Source organism: Hippocampus bargibanti, linkage group LG05 (assembly GCF_051943395.1).
Source record: "Hippocampus bargibanti isolate YZ-2025 linkage group LG05, ASM5194339v1, whole genome shotgun sequence".
In the NCBI taxonomy this organism is placed as follows: domain Eukaryota; kingdom Metazoa; phylum Chordata; class Actinopteri; order Syngnathiformes; family Syngnathidae; genus Hippocampus; species Hippocampus bargibanti.
In genome coordinates, this window is record NC_142738.1 from 6,385,403 (window position 1) to 6,402,595 (window position 17,193).

Here is a 17,193-nt window from a genome sequence, read left to right on the forward strand (position 1 = left end):
ATAATTATAAAAATGACTAATAATCATACTAATAAATAATATATTTAATTTCAAGCACCTTTCATAACACTAATAATTATAATAATTATTATTATCACAATTATTATAATTATTATAGTAATAATAATTCTAATTCTAATTAGTGTTCTGAAAGGTGCTTGAAATTAAATGTATTATTATTTATTTATTTATTTATTATTTATTTATTTATTATTATTATTATGATTATTAGTAATTTGTATAATTATAATAATAAATGTTATTTATTATGATTATCAGTATTTTTTATAATTGTAAGTATAATAAATATAATAAATTTAATTTCAAGCACCTTTCAGAACACTAATAATAATAATAATATAAATCACAATTATTATAATTATTATAATGATTATTAGTATTGAACCAGGTGTGTCAAAAAGAGGCTGAGTTGTAATGTTCCAACATGGTTATGGCTTTAGGTTGGTGATTGTCAAAGAGTTTGGGGGTATTTGTTGGACAGATTCACACAAGAGGGGAGTTCGAGGGTTGTCTGAGAGAACCAGCAAATGAAGTTACGGGGTACCAACAACAGAATAAGGATACAAAGTGAATATATGTATTTAAAAAAGGAGTACTCACTGCTGCATTAGTACACACGGAGGTATCAGTGGCTTTTGACAGTTTGAAGAAGCTGCTCTGGAAACCAGGGAAGCTAAACTACAACAGGCTGGTGAAATGAGGAGCAGGCCTAATGAGAACAGGTGGTGGCCGTTACACACACACACAAAAAAAAAAAAGATTACCGTATTTTCTGGAATAAAAGGCACACCTTCAACAAATGACATATTTTAAAACCTTTTCATATACAATGTGTACCGCATTATAAGGGGCACCTTCAATAAATTACATTTTAAAACGTTTTCCAAACATTAGGCGCATCGGATTATGAGGCGCATGGTCAGATTTTGAAAAATGTATTTTTTTCTTTTAGGTGTGCCTTATAATGCAGATAATAAGGTAATCATTCGTTTGTCTGACCTAACACAAGTGTAATTTTATATCTATATTGATATAGTTTCATAATGGGGAAACTCAATGGGATCATGACTGCATTTTAACCACATTTGTGTTATTAAATCAACGTACCTGAAAAGTAAATTAAAGTCCACCGTTGAGGGTCTTTGGAAGCACTTGGGTCACATTTTCTTTTCTACTCACATGTCACATATTCAACATTTTCAACGGTGGGCAGTCAAACTTTGCTGGGGAAACACGAATGGACTAAAGCGGTGATGGAAAACACGCAAGATGGCGCTCATCTGCTGATTTTTATTTTTATTTTCAATGACATGGCTTCTGAGTGACATATTATATACAAGGACCACAACACATCAATGACAATCCCAAAGGAAACACATTTAAAACATGTTCGCTCTCATAGTTTTACTTAGTTTGCTCAATGATGAGAATGTTTTTAGACTTGACTTCCCTTTTAACTAATAACAAATAAAAAAAATAAACAAATAGATGCATGGAAAAATAGATAATGACCTGGCTATCTATTTTTCTCGATAGCTAGGTAGCTAGCTATCTAGCTAGCCAGCGATCTATCTAGCTAGCTACCTACAAAAATAGCTAGGTAGCTAGCTAGTGATCTATCTAGCTAGCTAGCAACCTATCAAGAAAAATAGCTAGCTAGATTGCTAACTAGCAATCTAGCTAGCTAGCGATCTAGCTAGCGATTTATCTAGCTAGCTAGCGATCTATCTAGCTAGCTACCTAGAAAAATAGCTAGCTAAGTAGGGATCTAGTTAGCTAGCTACCTATATAGAAAAATAGCTAGCTAGAGTGCTAGCTAGCTAGCTAACTAGCGATCTACCTATCTATCTATCTACTGTCTATCTCGATAGATAGATAGATAGATAGATAGATAGATAGATAGATAGATAGATAGATAGATAGATAGATAGATAGATAGATAGATAGATAGATAGATAGATAGATAGATAGATCACTTGGATCAACCTTGGTGGAGGTGCAGTCATTGCAGATTGAAAGAGGCGGAGCTTCACTGAATGAGAGCGTGCGGCAGGTCAGCGAGCAGGCGGGAATGAGACGAAATGGGGCCGCAAAAAGTAACATGTGGGCCGCATTAGAAAAAGTAACCACATCAGTCTTTGAGAAAAAGAAAAAAAAAGTCTTTGAGGGCTCGGGAGTCCGCGGAGTAGCAGCAGGTTCGTGTGTCAGCGGGGAGTCCACGTATGAGAATGATTAGAGGAGCAGGTGCTGCTTTTAGCGGCGCTCAATGCACCCTCATTAATCTTACATTGTCATAAGGCATTACGGCAGATGATACTTTACGAGCGTGTCACATTCCTCCTCCCGTGCTTTTGTTTCAGATGGAGAATATTTGGAGTGTCATTACCATTATGGAGCGAGTCCTTCATTACAGCCTTGAATTTGTACAGAGAGGAAAAAAAAGGGGGGGGTTCTTAATCACTCTAAGTAGATTACCTCACCTCGTCCATGACATCATGCTACATATTACATACATCATGTATATTGTTTGACATGATCACAGCGGAATAATCATCTGGGCTGCAGGTTTAAAGGACAACCGATGCCTTCGGACAAGTTGTGTCCATAATTTGTAAAATCACTTCAAATGACTTCTACTGAGCGTATTTTACAAAGATTCCACCGCATATAGCTATATTTTACATTTTAAGACTCACGCTGAATATTTTAGGAAGTCTTGTTTTTGAGTTGGTGATGATACCTACCATGACGTCACGTCTGGAACGCCCCAGACCGAGAAAGCAACGCGCAATGCATTTTGGGTGCTTTGTTTTGTCTGAAAACTTCGTGTTTATCCGTGTTGATAGCAAAATTAGAAGGAAAACACATAGATAACGCGATGATGAATCGTTGCACCAATTTGATACTAGTTGACACGAATTCCCAGCAGAAAAATCAGCCCATTTCCAATGGAACTTGGGCGCCATCTTGTGCATTTTCTGGGTGCTACATTGGAGTCCAGGCGCCTCAAGATGAGACGGAAGGACTTCTTTAATCGATTGCAAACATGTATGCTTTCCTCTTCAGAACTATTTGAATCATATTCATAACTAGATGAGTCACAAGAAAACATCTCAGAATCTGAAGCCATTGTTTTGATTCTCGAGCAAGGCAAGATGTCCTGGTGTGACATCACTAACAAGGGGTCGGGACCTTCTGAAACTCGCCATTTCCGATGTCATTTTGAAGTAGTTTTGGGGCACTTTAAAGGACAACCAACGTCCCTTTTTTTGTTTTTGAACTATATAGCATCTAAAATACCCAAAACACGCAGTATATTTTTAGTCAAATGCAAAACACCAATAAAAATGTGTCCAAAACTGCAAAAAATTGAGCTGAGAATTGAGCATTTTCAGAAAGTCCCGCCCCCAGTTCGTGACGTCACGCCAAGACGTCTTGCATTGCTAGTGAATCAAAACAATGGCTTAAGATTCAGAGAATATGCTTTCTTGTTCTACATCCAGTTATGAATATGATTCAAATAGTTCTGAAGAGGAAAGCATACATGTTTGCAATCGATTAAAGAATTTATTTGTGCCGTTTTGAGGCAACAATGGGGGAAAATCTCTCACCCCAAAAAAAAGAGGCACAAAATGGCGACCTCCAGTAGCCACCTCCGTTTCGACAGGCTGATAAATTCCTTATATGGAGCTTAGACGCCCTCTTCTGGCGGCTTTTGGGTGCAACACGAGGTCCCCAGACCAAACAAGTACAGCAAAATACATTGACGTGATGAAGGACTGCTACAATGTGTCTTTTTGTCGGTCAGGGAGAGGTCCTTTTGTGACGTCACATACAGACTCGTCACCAACTCAAAAACAAGACTTCCTGAATATTCAGCGCGAGTCTTAAAACGTAAAATATAGCTATATGCGGTGGAATCTTTGTAAAATACGCTCAGTAGAAGTCATTTGAAACAAATTATGGAGACAACTTGTCCGGGGACGTCGGTTGTCCTTTAAGTCATTTTTATTGGTGTTTTATATTTGACTAAAAATAACAGCCTGCGTGTTAGGCGTATGTTAGATGCTATAAAACGTTTTTCCCATGTCAGTTAGGAAACAAAAAAAGGGTGTCGATTGTCCTTTAACTTTTACTTTTAACGCTTACATAATGCTCATTTCTTTCCCGACGTTTTGAGCGAGCGAAACTCTAAACTGTGCGAGTGGTTGGCGTCGCCTCAGTAATGATTCACAAACAATAAGTGGAGGAATGAACAAATCAATAAATCACACTCGCTCTAGATATTTGCAAGATATATATTCTTGAACCGTACTTTCTTCATCTAAAGTGTTTTATTTGTTGTTGTTTTTTTTTTGTTTTTCCAGCGGCCTCTGCCAGGCAGGAGCCCAAGAATCCCAAATTATCCAGGGGGGGTTAGAGGGCGCCGTGCTCCCTGAGCCCCCGATCCCCACAGTGGAGGTAACGTATTCAATGGCCCGCGGCGAATGGAGGAGAGCGGGCGGCCCCGCTGCATACTGATGGCGGCCAGAGGAGCCTCGTAATTGGAGCTGGCGAGGAGAGGGGAGAGGAGGGCAAGCGCGCCCAAGATGATTGCTTTGTTTTCTGGCTTCCTGTCGGCGCGCCTCAAAACTCACCCCCACCTCCCCCACACTCTCCCATTACTACCCCCCCTCCCTACTTTGCTCCAAGTAGCGCCAAGGAGAAATTGAATAGAGATACGCGCTAATTGGTCTCTTGCTGCTTGCTTAAACAATCACAGACATTATTTTTTTTCGTTTTCCTATTGCGATGTTGCTCCAACCTTTATTTTGACATCATAAAAAAAAAAAAATCACAGCATCCCACCAAACAAAAATGTCAAACCAGTCATCTACATTTAATCGCAGTACGATTTGTTCTACAACCAACCTTTGATATCAGACAAGTGATCTTCTGCAGTAGTCTGATAACTACTGAGGACCAGAGTTGATGGCCCCTTATGAACAGTATATTAAAGTATGTTATTTTACCGCTTCTCCCCTCACAACTTTTCAAAAGACAGGTTTTAAATGACTACTTTTTTAAGTTACTCCTACTCCAGGTTTTTAACTCATTCACTGCCAGGCATGTGCAAAAATGTGTCCAATCCAGTGCCAGGGTTTTTGTCATTGTCACTCGAATTCCAGGATCCACAGAATAGTGAGTTTTAGGACTACATAAACATTCAATGCAGCGATGAAAAGGTTTCTTCAGCCGTCACGTTTCGCTTCTCATTCAAGAGGCATCGTCAGCGAACTAAAAATTTGCTGGTGGCTCTGGCCCTATATATATATATATATATATATATATATATATATCCCTACTGTCCAGAGGTGGCGATGCCAGACCTCTGCTCTGATAGATCCCTGCTTTCAGGTTGGGGGAGCAGAGGACTATTTCCTGAGGCTACATTGATTACTTCTATTGCCCTGACTGATTGTGGTCTACGACTGGCCTGATTGCCCCATTTACCCTGGTATCACCTCATCAGCATAACTAAGCCTATGTGGTAACGATCTCAGAAGTGTGTTGTAAGCACGATCCAAATTCCAAAATCCAAACCTCACAACTCCATGGCGATTTAGTGAAGGGTTTTGCTGTTTTATAAAAATAGCTTCTTTTGCGGCCCTTTCAAAGTATTTATTTTCTTTCGCTAATATCTTCACTGCATTGTTGTCAAATGAGTGGTTGCTAGCTTTTAGCTGCACATGTACTGCAGATTGAGGCCCACTATTATTATCCCTGTCATGTTGATAAAATCTTTTTTGGAGAATTTGTTGAGTCTCCCCAATGCATTGCTCTTTACAATATTCAAAGCAGCGTAAGAAACCTTACACACTATTCTTTCATCAGAAAATAAGAGTGCAAAATGATATGGGTCTGGAGTTATTTGAGCTTGAAATGAGGGCGGATGTTGAAAACACAATGCCATAAATATTGGTTTATATAGCGCTTGAACAACAGCTGAAGCTGGAACAAAGCGCTAACATGGGAAAAAGGGATTTTTTTTTGCCAGAGGCCATGGCCAGCGCTTTATCGACACCCAAGCAAGAGAAAACAAAACCCGAACAAATTCAGGAATGGCACCCTACGTTATATTTTCAATTCCAGAATAAATTTGTGAATGGCAGTGAATGAGTTAACAGTGACATAATATGACGTGATTCCTTCACCTCCTGAATAAGCGTTACAATTGTAATTTTTTTAAATTTTATTTTGTGGTTGATGAATTGGCGGGAGCGGCGGTGAATCTGGCCACATGGCCCGAGGGAATCGGGTATCATTCGGGAAGTGAACACATCCATTTTGTGTGTGCGTGTGTGTTTGTATGACTGGTCTTGTGAGGACCACTAACATTTTATACCATACATAGTGAGGACATTCTTGACAAGTGAGGACCTTTTGGCCGGTCCTCAGTTTTTTAAAGGCTTCTAGGGGGTCTATATATGCACCTGTTTCAGCTAAACAGAACACAATTGATGAGGAACTAGGTAAAATTATCGCAGAGAAAGCATCTGCAAGGGATCATTCCTCAAGATGGTGAAAGAAGAAGTCTACGTTCCTCATGAAGTATTCCATCACAAAGGTAAATAAAATAACTTTATTATACAATACAGTTTATTTCTTTAATTATAATACCATAGCACATTTAGTCTACATAAAATAAGGTCTATTTTGTGTAGGCTTTTTTTAAGGCTTAGAAAATTAGAAAGTAGAAAATTATGTTTTATGGGGACCTGGGAACGGATTATTCTCATTTTAATGGTTTCCTATGGGAAATAATGTTTTGGGATACACACTTTTCGCCTTAGAGACTCTGTCTGGGAACCAATTAAGTTCGTAAGTCAAGGTATCACTGTATAAGGCACACCGGATATTAAGGCGTACCTTTAATGAGTGAAAAAAAGTTTTCCAAATATAAGGCACAGACATTATAAGGTGCTACAGTAGAGGCTGGCGTTACACAGTACTTTTATAGGGGGAAATGGCTGCTGACAGTAGTTGCAAGACCTGTTGTGACTCAGTATGACTTCACATCTAAGGCGCACCGGCGTATAAGGACACTTTTGAAGAAAATTAAAGCTTTTAGCGATGTCTTATACACCGGAAAATACGGTACTTCTTTTTAAGTATGAGTCCATTGGCCACGTTTGCTCTTTGTATTGTTTTCTGCCAGCCAGCAATTAGGAAGCAAACCACATTCCCATACAGCAGCGTTTTCATTTTGGCGGACAGGCAAGCGCCTCCCACGTGACCTCATCTTAAAGTGGAGCCACTTGCGATATTCGGGTAAACCTCTGATCCCCGAATCCGACGCTGCAGCGACCGCGAGGGGCCGTCCCAGTCGGGAATGATATGAAAGCGGAACGCTTTGAATGTATTAATGAGCGGGTGGATCTCGGAGAGGTGCTTTTAAAGGCCAGTGATTTCATGCGGCCACTTAAAGGCCATCATCGTCTTGGAAGAATGATGATATCGTCACCTCGCCATAAACTGCGATTAGTCACCGTTTTCTCTGCTTTTGTGACGTCTGCTTGGCTTTATTCCCGGTGCGAGCGGGGCAGACGCAAAATGGCCCAGCTGCCGATGACGTCCTATACAACAAAGAAATGTGATAATCATGCTCACTTTAGCAATTTAGGTATGCTGCAGAGCAAATTAAGTCGTCCAGTTTAACTCATTCACCGCCTGACGATGTCCAAAAAAATGTGTCCACCCCAGTGCCAGGGTTTTTGTCATTGTCACTCGAATTCCAGGACCCATAGAATATTGATTTTTAGGACTGCATAAAAATTCAACACACCGTAAGAAACCTTAGATCCTCTTATTTCATCAGAATAAAAAGTTAATTCCTAACTTATATGGGTCTGAAGTTATCTGAGATTGAAATGGGGGTGGATGTGCAATAGGCAGATGCTGCCCCCTCGTGGAAGGGAAAAACATTGCCAGGGGTCTGACCGGCACCCACCTGCAAGAAAACTCGAAAAAATTAGGGAATGTCGCTCCACGTCATGCTTTTCAATTCCCAAATAAATTCGGCAATGGCAGAGAATGAGTTAAACAGCAATTAGTCTCTCTCTGTCTAACTCTCTCTGTCCCTCTCGCTGTCTCTCTCTCTCTCTGTTGTTGGTCTGTTTCTCTTTTCACCTCTCTCTGTCTCTCCGTCCCTCTCTGTCTCATTCTCTCTGTCTCTCTCTCTTTTCACCTCTCTCTCTGTCCCTCTCGCTCTCTCTCTGTCCCTCTCTGTCCTTCTCTCTGCGTCTTTCTCTGTCCCTCTCGCTGTGTTTCTGTCTGTCTGTCTGTCTTTTCACCTCTCTCTCTCTGTCCCTCACGCTCTCTCTCTGTCACTTTCTCTGTCCCTCTCTTTGTCTGTCTCTCTTTTCACCTGACTTTCTGTCTCCGTTTCTCTCTCTCTCTCGTCTCTCTCTCTCTCTCTCTCCTCTCTCTCTGTCCCTTCTCTCTCTCTCTCTCTCTCTCTCTCTCTCTCTCTCTCTCTCTCTCTCTCTCTCTCTCTCTCTCTCTCTCTCTCTCTCTCTCTCTCTCTCTCTCTCTCTCTCTCTCTCTCTCTCTCTGTCCCTTTCACTGTCCCTCTCTCTGTCTGTCTGTCTGTCTCTCTTTTCACCTGTCTTTCTGTCTCCGTTTCTCTCTCCCTGTCTCTCTCTCTCCATTTCTCTGTCTCCATTTCTCTCTCTCCGTCTCTCTCTCTCGGTCCCTTTCTCTGTCTATCTGTCTCTCTTTTCACCTCTCTCTCTCTTCCTCCCTCCCTCACACCCTCTCTCTCTCTCTGTGTCTCTCTCTCTCTCAGTGTCTCTCTCTCTCTCTCTCTCTCTCTCTCTCTCTCTCTCTCTCTCTCTCTCTCTCTCTCTCTCTCTCTCTCTCTCTCTCTCTCTCTCTCTCTCTCTCTCTCTCTCTCTCTCTCTCTCTCTCTCTCTCTCTCTCTCTCTCTCTCTCTCTTCTCTCTCTCTCTCTCTCTCAAGTATGACGCCCACCCAAGGGCCCAACATCCGAGGAAGGTCTGCATGAAGAGGAAAACAGGTTGTATAGGGGTCCGCGCACGCACAAACACACACACACACACGGAGTGCCTGTGGTGATGCCTGAAGGACTGTCATGGAAACAAGCAGTATGACAGGCACTGTGTGTGGATGAGTGTGTGAAGGGAAGGTGGTAGGGGGGCCGCAACAGCTGCAGGCGCTTCCGCTTTTGACAGGCGGATGAAGACATCACAACCACACCATGAACAATAACTACTGTGGGGGTTTCAAACAGTAGTTCCCGGAACTGAGGTGCACAAAAAAATGTGAAATAAATGATTTGGCATCATATTAAAATACGCATTGTTTAATTTAGATGGGAATAAAGTGTTTTTTTTCGTTGAATTTTCATTTTAATATCACATTATGGCTTTTATTTTGAAATAATTACAACAGTATCCTGTAAACTATTTCACTCTGGAATCTAAATGTGTTATTTCAGGTAGTTGAAGAATTCCTATATGGCACACGTGCTACACTAGTTATGTTGAAGTGGATTGGACTATCCTTTATTAGTCTTGCAGTGGAGAAATTTACATTTTGCAGCAGCAAAGTGATGAAAGGAAGAGGACAGGAAAAGAAGAAGTAGAAAAACAAAGAGCTGCTGTAAAGGCAGCCACTTTCACGATGCCATCTTGAAGTCAAAAACAAAAACCAAATAACGAATAATGTGACACAAAAGACAGACAGTCATTCAGCACTTTCTGCACTCACTTTGTTGTATGAAGCAGATGAAAGAGCAAAGGATCAAAGTGTCCTTTTCACCAGTGGATCGGGGACGTCATGGTGGAATGTGCACGTCTGCTACAAGCTAAATGTCGAAATCAAACACGAAGCCGTAGCGTCTACTGGCGAAGAGAGATTGTCACAGACTTTCTGGGAAGCAATTGAGTTCGCGAGCTGAGGTATCACTGTATACGTACTTAGCTTTCACAGTCGAACTTCAGCATTGAAATAAATATTTGGATTTTTATGACAGAAAATTGAAGTTGATCACCCCCCCCCTCCTCCCCCACCAATAAATAAATAAATAAATCATTCTAGCAGTATCTCAAAACAGTTTTCCTTTTTGGGTATTCCACCAGTGGTCTGATGGTATCCCAAAAGACACCCCCCCCCCACACACACACACCCTCAGGCCCGTGCAGAGCCGCCACCTGAAGTCAGGCTTTTTATACGCGCCAGTGTGTTTGCGTGTTTGGTGGTGGTGGGGATTAAGGTAGTCAGAAGCTCCGGGGTCACCTCTCATTTTTGAAACGGACCCCTGGTGGCAGATCCTGGGAGAGCCAAGTTGATGTCTCTATCAGCTTGTCAAAAAAAAAAAAAAAAAGAAAGATAGCCTGGGGCTCCGCCGAGGTACGCCACCCGCACCTCACCCCCCCCCCTCCCCCGAGCCAATCAAAGTCTTCACAAAGCACAGCTGGATGCTCTTTCACCACTGGGCTACTGCGAGGGAGACAGATGAGGGACAGGGGGGGAGAACTGTCCTATCAGAACCCCCTGCCCACCATCACCCAGCATATAAAAACAATCCCCCCACCCCCAAACGTCAGATAATCTCTGTTTTTGTAATGTTATATTGCCTGTGATTTTTTTTTCTTTACCCCTCCTGAAAATGATTCCCTTTAACTAATTCACTGCCAGATGTGCAAAAATGTGCCAGGGTTTTTGTCATTGTCACTCAAATTCCAGGATCCACAGAATATTGAGTTTTAGGACTACATAATTATTCAATTCAGCGCAAGAAACTTTAGATGCTCTTCTTTCATCAGAAAAAAAGTTCATTCCTAAGTTATATGGGTCTGGAGTTATCTAAGCATGAAATGGGGGCGGCTGTACAAAATACAACACAATACATCCAAATTGGTTTATATAGCGCCTTAACAACAGCTGAAGATGGAATAAATCGCTAACATGGAAAAAAAGGGAAATCTTGCCCCCTTATGGAAAGAAAAGGCCATGGCCAGCGCTTTATTGGCACCCAAGTATGAAGAAACAAAACCTGAACACATTCGGGAATGGCGTTCTACGTCATATTTTCAATTCCCGAATAAATTTGTGAATGGCAGTGAATGAGTTAATGAGCGAAGGCACATATTTTGCATTCAGAAAAAAACGTAAAATAACATAAAACGTAAAATAAATCTGTATTTATTCAAAAAATAGTTCAAATCTGCATGTGAACAACTGGGCCCACCCCGTTAAGCGACGCTGCAGCCATTTAGCGGAAGAGCATTACATTTTAGCGCTTGTCAGTACATGCTGTTGGCATAGAGCCATCACTAAGATACAGGATATATACACAAGATACAACAGATGTAGGAAATAAATACATTTTCGCGCCAGAAGAAAAGATAATAGTGCAAAAATATGGCTACACTCTCCCCACCTATCATTCCGTTTTTTTTGTGGCTTTTCATGATATTAACGCCCGGATCAAGTGGAATATTTTGCCATCGTTTGTTTTCCATTAAAGCGTTAAATCCGGCATTAACTTTGACTTGGGGCGAACATCTTAACCTCTCCAAGAAAAAAAAATAAGCAAGTAAGCCTCGTTCCTTCTCCAAATTACAACCAAAGACGACGGCATAGCTTTCCCCCCCCCTTTTTTTTTTACCTCTCTGCTGGTGATGGACGGGGCCGCGAGCTGGCCTGATCCTTTTCCTCCTCCAGCTGTCAGCCAGGGAGGCAAACACACAAGTCAGAGGGTGACGTGACGTGACGGGGCAAGGTTTGCCGAGTCGGGATGCTACGGTGGAGCTCGGGTGGCACCGGCGCCGTGTTTATCAGGCGGACTGGGTCGGACCCCCTGCTCTCTTACTTCTTCTTGCGTGGCAGGTTGTGGCCGGTGGGCGCTCTCAGCGCGCTATAGTGCACCTGCAAAAACAAGCAGGGAGTTTTTTAGCAGGGATGTAGGTAATCCGAGCTCAGCCGAGCGCACGCTAATGGCTCCCCTGAGGAGAAGTCGGCGCAGTGGGGGGATAAAAAGCAAGGCGGGCTCGCAATGTAATGAATCATTTTTTAAAAACGTGAGAGCAGAGGGGATTAATCACGCGCAGGAAGGATTTCAGGAATCAAGGGTTTTGGACTAACACCTCATTCGGCACCCCCCCAAACCCAATATTAGAAGTGGAAAAAAGCTGAGATGACCCGCAAAGTATACCCCCCTACACCTTAAGAACACTAAACCCCAAAGTTGAAGTCTCATAAAACCATCAAAGCTGAAAGTGGTGATAAACGGGGCCTCGTAGATCTGTTTTGTCCTTAACAAAAGAAAAATAGTATCAACAATTTGACAGCAAGCTCCGTTCATGTTAAAAGGAGGAATTAAAAACAAAAAAAAATGGCCCGTAAATAATAATAATAATAATAATAATAATAATAACAACATGCGAGTTACAACCGGGTTACGTTCCGACAAAACGGTCATAAGTCGAAATCCATTCAAAATGGCCGACGAGACGTTTACACGATTATAGTATATACCATGAACGTTGACTGCCAGCGGCTTGACAAAATATCAATACACATGAAATTATGTGGAAATGAAGAGTTTCAATCAATTTTAAATCGCCGCTAAGGTGTACCATTACATGATGTACTGCGAATACATCATATATAAATACAGGTAACATCCGAGTTACGACCGGGTTCCGTTGTGACAAAATGGTCGTAAGTCAAACGGTCGTAAATCGAAATCCATTCAAAATGGCCGACGAGACGTTTACACGACAGGATAGTATACGATGTCAATCTGTTGTTTTTAAGCAACATTTTCTATTGAATACTATTATATACCAAATTGTTTACAGTTCATTTATAAATTTTACAACTTTTAGTATCATTTTTATCATTTTATATTTCATATTATCGATTTTTATTACTATATAACTGTATCTGTAATGTATACAAAACTGTTTACTGTACAGTTCATTTATAAATGTTATGCTAACCTTTTAGTGTCATGTTTATCATTTTATATTTCATATTATCGATTTTTATTACTGTATAACTGTATCTGTAATGTATACAACACTGTTTACTGTACGGTTCATTTATACATTTTATATTAACCGTTTAGTGTTGTTTTTAACATTTTACATTTCGTATTATTGATTTTTATTACTATATAACTGTACCTGTAATGTATACAAAACTGTTTACTGTACTGTTCATTTATAAATGTTATACTTATCCTGCACTCCCTGCTAACGGACAGAAAAGGTCGCCCGACACTACAGATGTTGCCGAGACAGTATCTGCACTGTATAACTACTGCATTGAGTGTAGTCACGCATTGCTGTGCAAGTGTGTGACATGCTGGCTGGCCAAAATTGGAGTACGTGTTGCTGGCTGCTTGTGCGTTGTGGTGCCAGGCGTATAATTAAAAAAATTAAATTAAATTAAAAAATAAGGGTCTGGCGGTCATGGTCGTAAGTATGGGTGGTCGTAACTCGCGTAGGTCGTAACTCGGATGTTACCTGTATTTGCAATGAAAAGGATGCTGTCAATGATAGTTTTAGTTATGTTTATATTTCCTGGACTAAAGACTTCTGAAAGTAGGGAATGACATTCATAAGTCGTTCCTGATTTTGTAGTTAATTTGAATCCTGGACTGTCAAAAAACGGTTTGATTTTGTACAAAAATGTTGAAACCTAGCATGTTTTTTTCCCATGTTTTTGGATACACATGTCAAATTACCCGAGATTCACTCAAGTGTTCAGCATTGCCTCGTGCAGTTTCGGATTCTTTTCTTGACGGGCAAGAAATGTGATGTGGCGGTGGACATTTTTTCAAGTGATCGTGGGGTGTCTTGAAGAGGAGCGAGCTAAAAATGTGCTGAAAAGTTGCTTTTGAAGCGCGGCGGCGGGCGAGCGCTCAAACAAGATGGCAAATCTGTTGAGTAAAAAAGGTAAGGAAACGTTATGCTAATTAGCCGGGCGGGCCACTATTCGAAACGGGAGATGGGGAAGTGTGGGAACAAAGTGGCAGCTTGGTGCATCACAACATGAAACCGTGCTCCGAACTGACAGATGCTTCTCATTTCCGCCTTGTCAGAAGTACCGCTTTTGAGGACGACTTTGGAGATTTGCCTGCTAATTGCCATGTAACATTTGCGGGAAGGAAAGGAGACCGTTTGTGGCGCTTTTTGTTGCCGCCGACAATTGTTCTAAGTTTTGATTAACTCATTCACAGCAACACGTCAGTGTCATTGTCACTTGAATTCTAGGACACACACAATATTAAGTTTTAGGACTACATAAACATTCAATGCAGCGTAAGAAACCTTAGACTATCTTCTTTCATCCGAAAAAAGTTAATTCCTAAATTATATGGGTTTGGAGTTATATGAGATTGAAAGGAGGGCGATCGTCCAAAATACAATGCAATACATAAAGATTGTTTATGTAGCGCTCTAACAACAGCTAAAGCTGGAACAAAGTGCTAACAACCTTAGACTTTCTTCTTTCATCAGAAAAACTGATATGGGTCTGGAGTTATCTGATCTTGAAATGGGGGTGGCTGTATAAAATACAATACAATACAATACAATACAATACATACATATTGATTTAGATAACACTAGTGTATACTGTATTGTTTGTATTTTATTGTATTGTCTATATTTTCTATGTGTGAAGAGATTATATACAGTAATCCCTTATTTTTCGCGGTTAACTCATTCACCGCCAGAAGGTGTGTCCACTTCAGTGCCAGAGTTTTTGTCATTGTCACTCACATTCCAGGACCCACATAATATTGAGTTTTAGGACTACACAAACATTTAATTCAGTGTAAGAAACCTTAGATTCTCTTCTTTCATCCGAAAAAAAAGTTACTTTCTAAATTATATGGGTTTGGAGTTATTAGATGAGGTTTTATTTGTCTCACAGTACATTTCACAGCAGCAAAAACAAACTACAGGAGCTGCTGTGAAGGCACCCACTCTCGTGGCGCCATTTTAAAGTCAAAAACAGAGTTTTTTTTGTCATTTTAACTCAAGTTGTAGGACCCACAGAATATTGAGTTTTAAGACTACGTAAACATTTAATTCAGCGTAAGAAACTAAAAAAATGTTAATAATTATTAAATGTTAATAATTAAAAAAAATGTTAATTCCTAAGTTATATGGGTCTGGAGTTATCTGAACTTGAAATAGAGGGCGGCTGCACAAAATACAATAAATAAATACATATTGATTTATATATCGCTTTAACAACAGCCGATGGTGTAACAAAGTGCTAACACAGACAAAAGGCAAATGCTGCCCCCTCGTGGAAGGGAAAAACATTGCGAGAGGACTGACCAGTGCTTTATCTGTACCCCATGCAACAACAATAAACAAAACCTGAATAAATTCAATGGCAGCGAATGAGTTAAGAACGTTGGAGCTATTCCCAACGTGTACATTCTCTCTGAACAGTATTGTTTCCTTGTGTGTACTATTTCAAAGACAGGATAAAAAAATGTTGTATCCCGACGGGGGAGGGGGGGGGGAGGAAGAGGGACAAAAGGGACTGAAAAAAAAAAAAAAAAGCATCTGGCAACTTATTTTGCAAACTCGGCCGTCCAAATCTCAAACGAGAGAGGCTTCAGCGACATCACAGACAAGGTGGCCATGTTGTTGCTGTACGGCAGGGAAAGGGAGAGGGGGAGACGACAACGACACATCAAGGGTGAGCGAGTCTCGCCTGGATCCGCGCCGTCAGGATTTTTCTCCCCACCTCAGGGTTCGGCGTAGGGGTGAACGACGTGGGAGATGAAGGGAGCGAGGTGGCACTTCATTTCCTAGCAGAGTAAATCTCTCGACTCCTTTCCCAACGCTCTGCGATGATGACGCCCAATGACGCCGACGTGTCCATCACGCCACATATTTATTGCCCTTGGGAACCCCCCGAAGCGGATTGCAGAGATGGGACGTAACCGAGCACAAATCCTTTTGTGTCGCTTTTTAGCTGTCTTTTTTTTGGGATAACTTTATTCAACCTCTGTAGATTGACAGCAGGATTAAAAAAAATAGCGTTCAAAGAGTGAAGTCAAAATAACTGTGATTGAATTCTGGATTGATGGATGGATTGAGAACTCGGGGATTTGTGACAAAATGTATAACAAACAAACAAACAAATAACTTAATCAATAAATAAATTAAAATCGATCATTAGAACCTGCAAGGATAATCGGGCCGCGAATCATCTTTTTTCATTCACAATGTGCAGAAATGAGTCCACTCCATTGCCAGGGTTTTTGTCATTTTCACTCAAATTGAGTTATAGGACGACATAAACATTCAATTCAGTGTATGAAACCTGAGACTCTCTTCTTTCATCAGAAATAAATAGTTGATTCCTAAGTTGTATGGGTCTGGAGTTATATGAGCTTGAAATGAGGACGGCTGTACAAAATACAATACATAAATATTGTTTTATATAGCGCTTCAACAACAGCTGAGGCTGGAAAAAAGCGCTAACATGCCCGAAAGGGAAATGCTGCCCCTTGTGGAAGGGAAAAATATTGCCAGAGACCATGGGGAGCACTTTATCGGCACCCAAGCATGAAAAAGGAAAACCTGAACAAAGTTCTTACCTCATTCACTGCCAGACTTGTACAAAAATGTGTCCACTGTAGTGCCAGGGTTTTTGTCATTGTCACTCGAATTCCAAATCAGGAGATTATTGACTTTTAGGAGTTCATAAACATTCAATTCCGTGTAAGAAACCTGAGACTCTCTTCTTTCATCAGAAACAAATAGTTAATTCCTAAGGTCTATGGGTCTGGAGTTATCTGAGCTTGAAATGGGGGCGGCTGTCCAAAATACAATGTAATACACACATATTGGTTTATATAGGGCTTTAACAACTGCTGAAGCTGGAAAAAAGCGCGAATATGGACGAAAGGCAAGGGAAGGGAAAAAACACTGCCAGAGGTCTGACCAGCGCTCTATCAGCACCCCCCGGCCCGGAAGAAAAAAAAACAAACAAACCGGGGGTTTATGTTTTTGATGTCGTTTGTGCATTTTTTCCACTTTTAAATTATCCTGCAGGCCTGATCAAACCTCCTTGTGGGCCAGTTCTGGTCCGCGGGCCGTATGTTTGACACCGCTGGTCTATGGTTTCT

General features: G+C 41.0%; 2 protein-coding genes across 2 annotated transcripts in view; both read right to left on the bottom strand.

Moving 5' to 3' along the window:
* Nucleotides 1-11,849, bottom strand: part of LOC148897632 (uncharacterized) — a 261,135-nt gene extending 249,286 nt beyond the window's left edge. The window contains exon 1 of the mRNA XM_088995963.1: nt 11,695-11,849. The gene's annotated coding sequence lies outside the window, so the exon portion shown is untranslated. The remainder of the gene's footprint in view (nt 1-11,694) is intronic.
* mctp2a (multiple C2 domains, transmembrane 2a) overlaps nt 10,608-17,193 on the bottom strand; it is a 70,309-nt gene continuing 63,723 nt past the window's right edge. Inside the window, exon 23 of the mRNA XM_088995964.1 lies at nt 10,608-11,954. Coding sequence (XP_088852090.1) covers nt 11,895-11,954 — 60 coding nt within the window. The 3' untranslated portion in view covers nt 10,608-11,894. The remainder of the gene's footprint in view (nt 11,955-17,193) is intronic.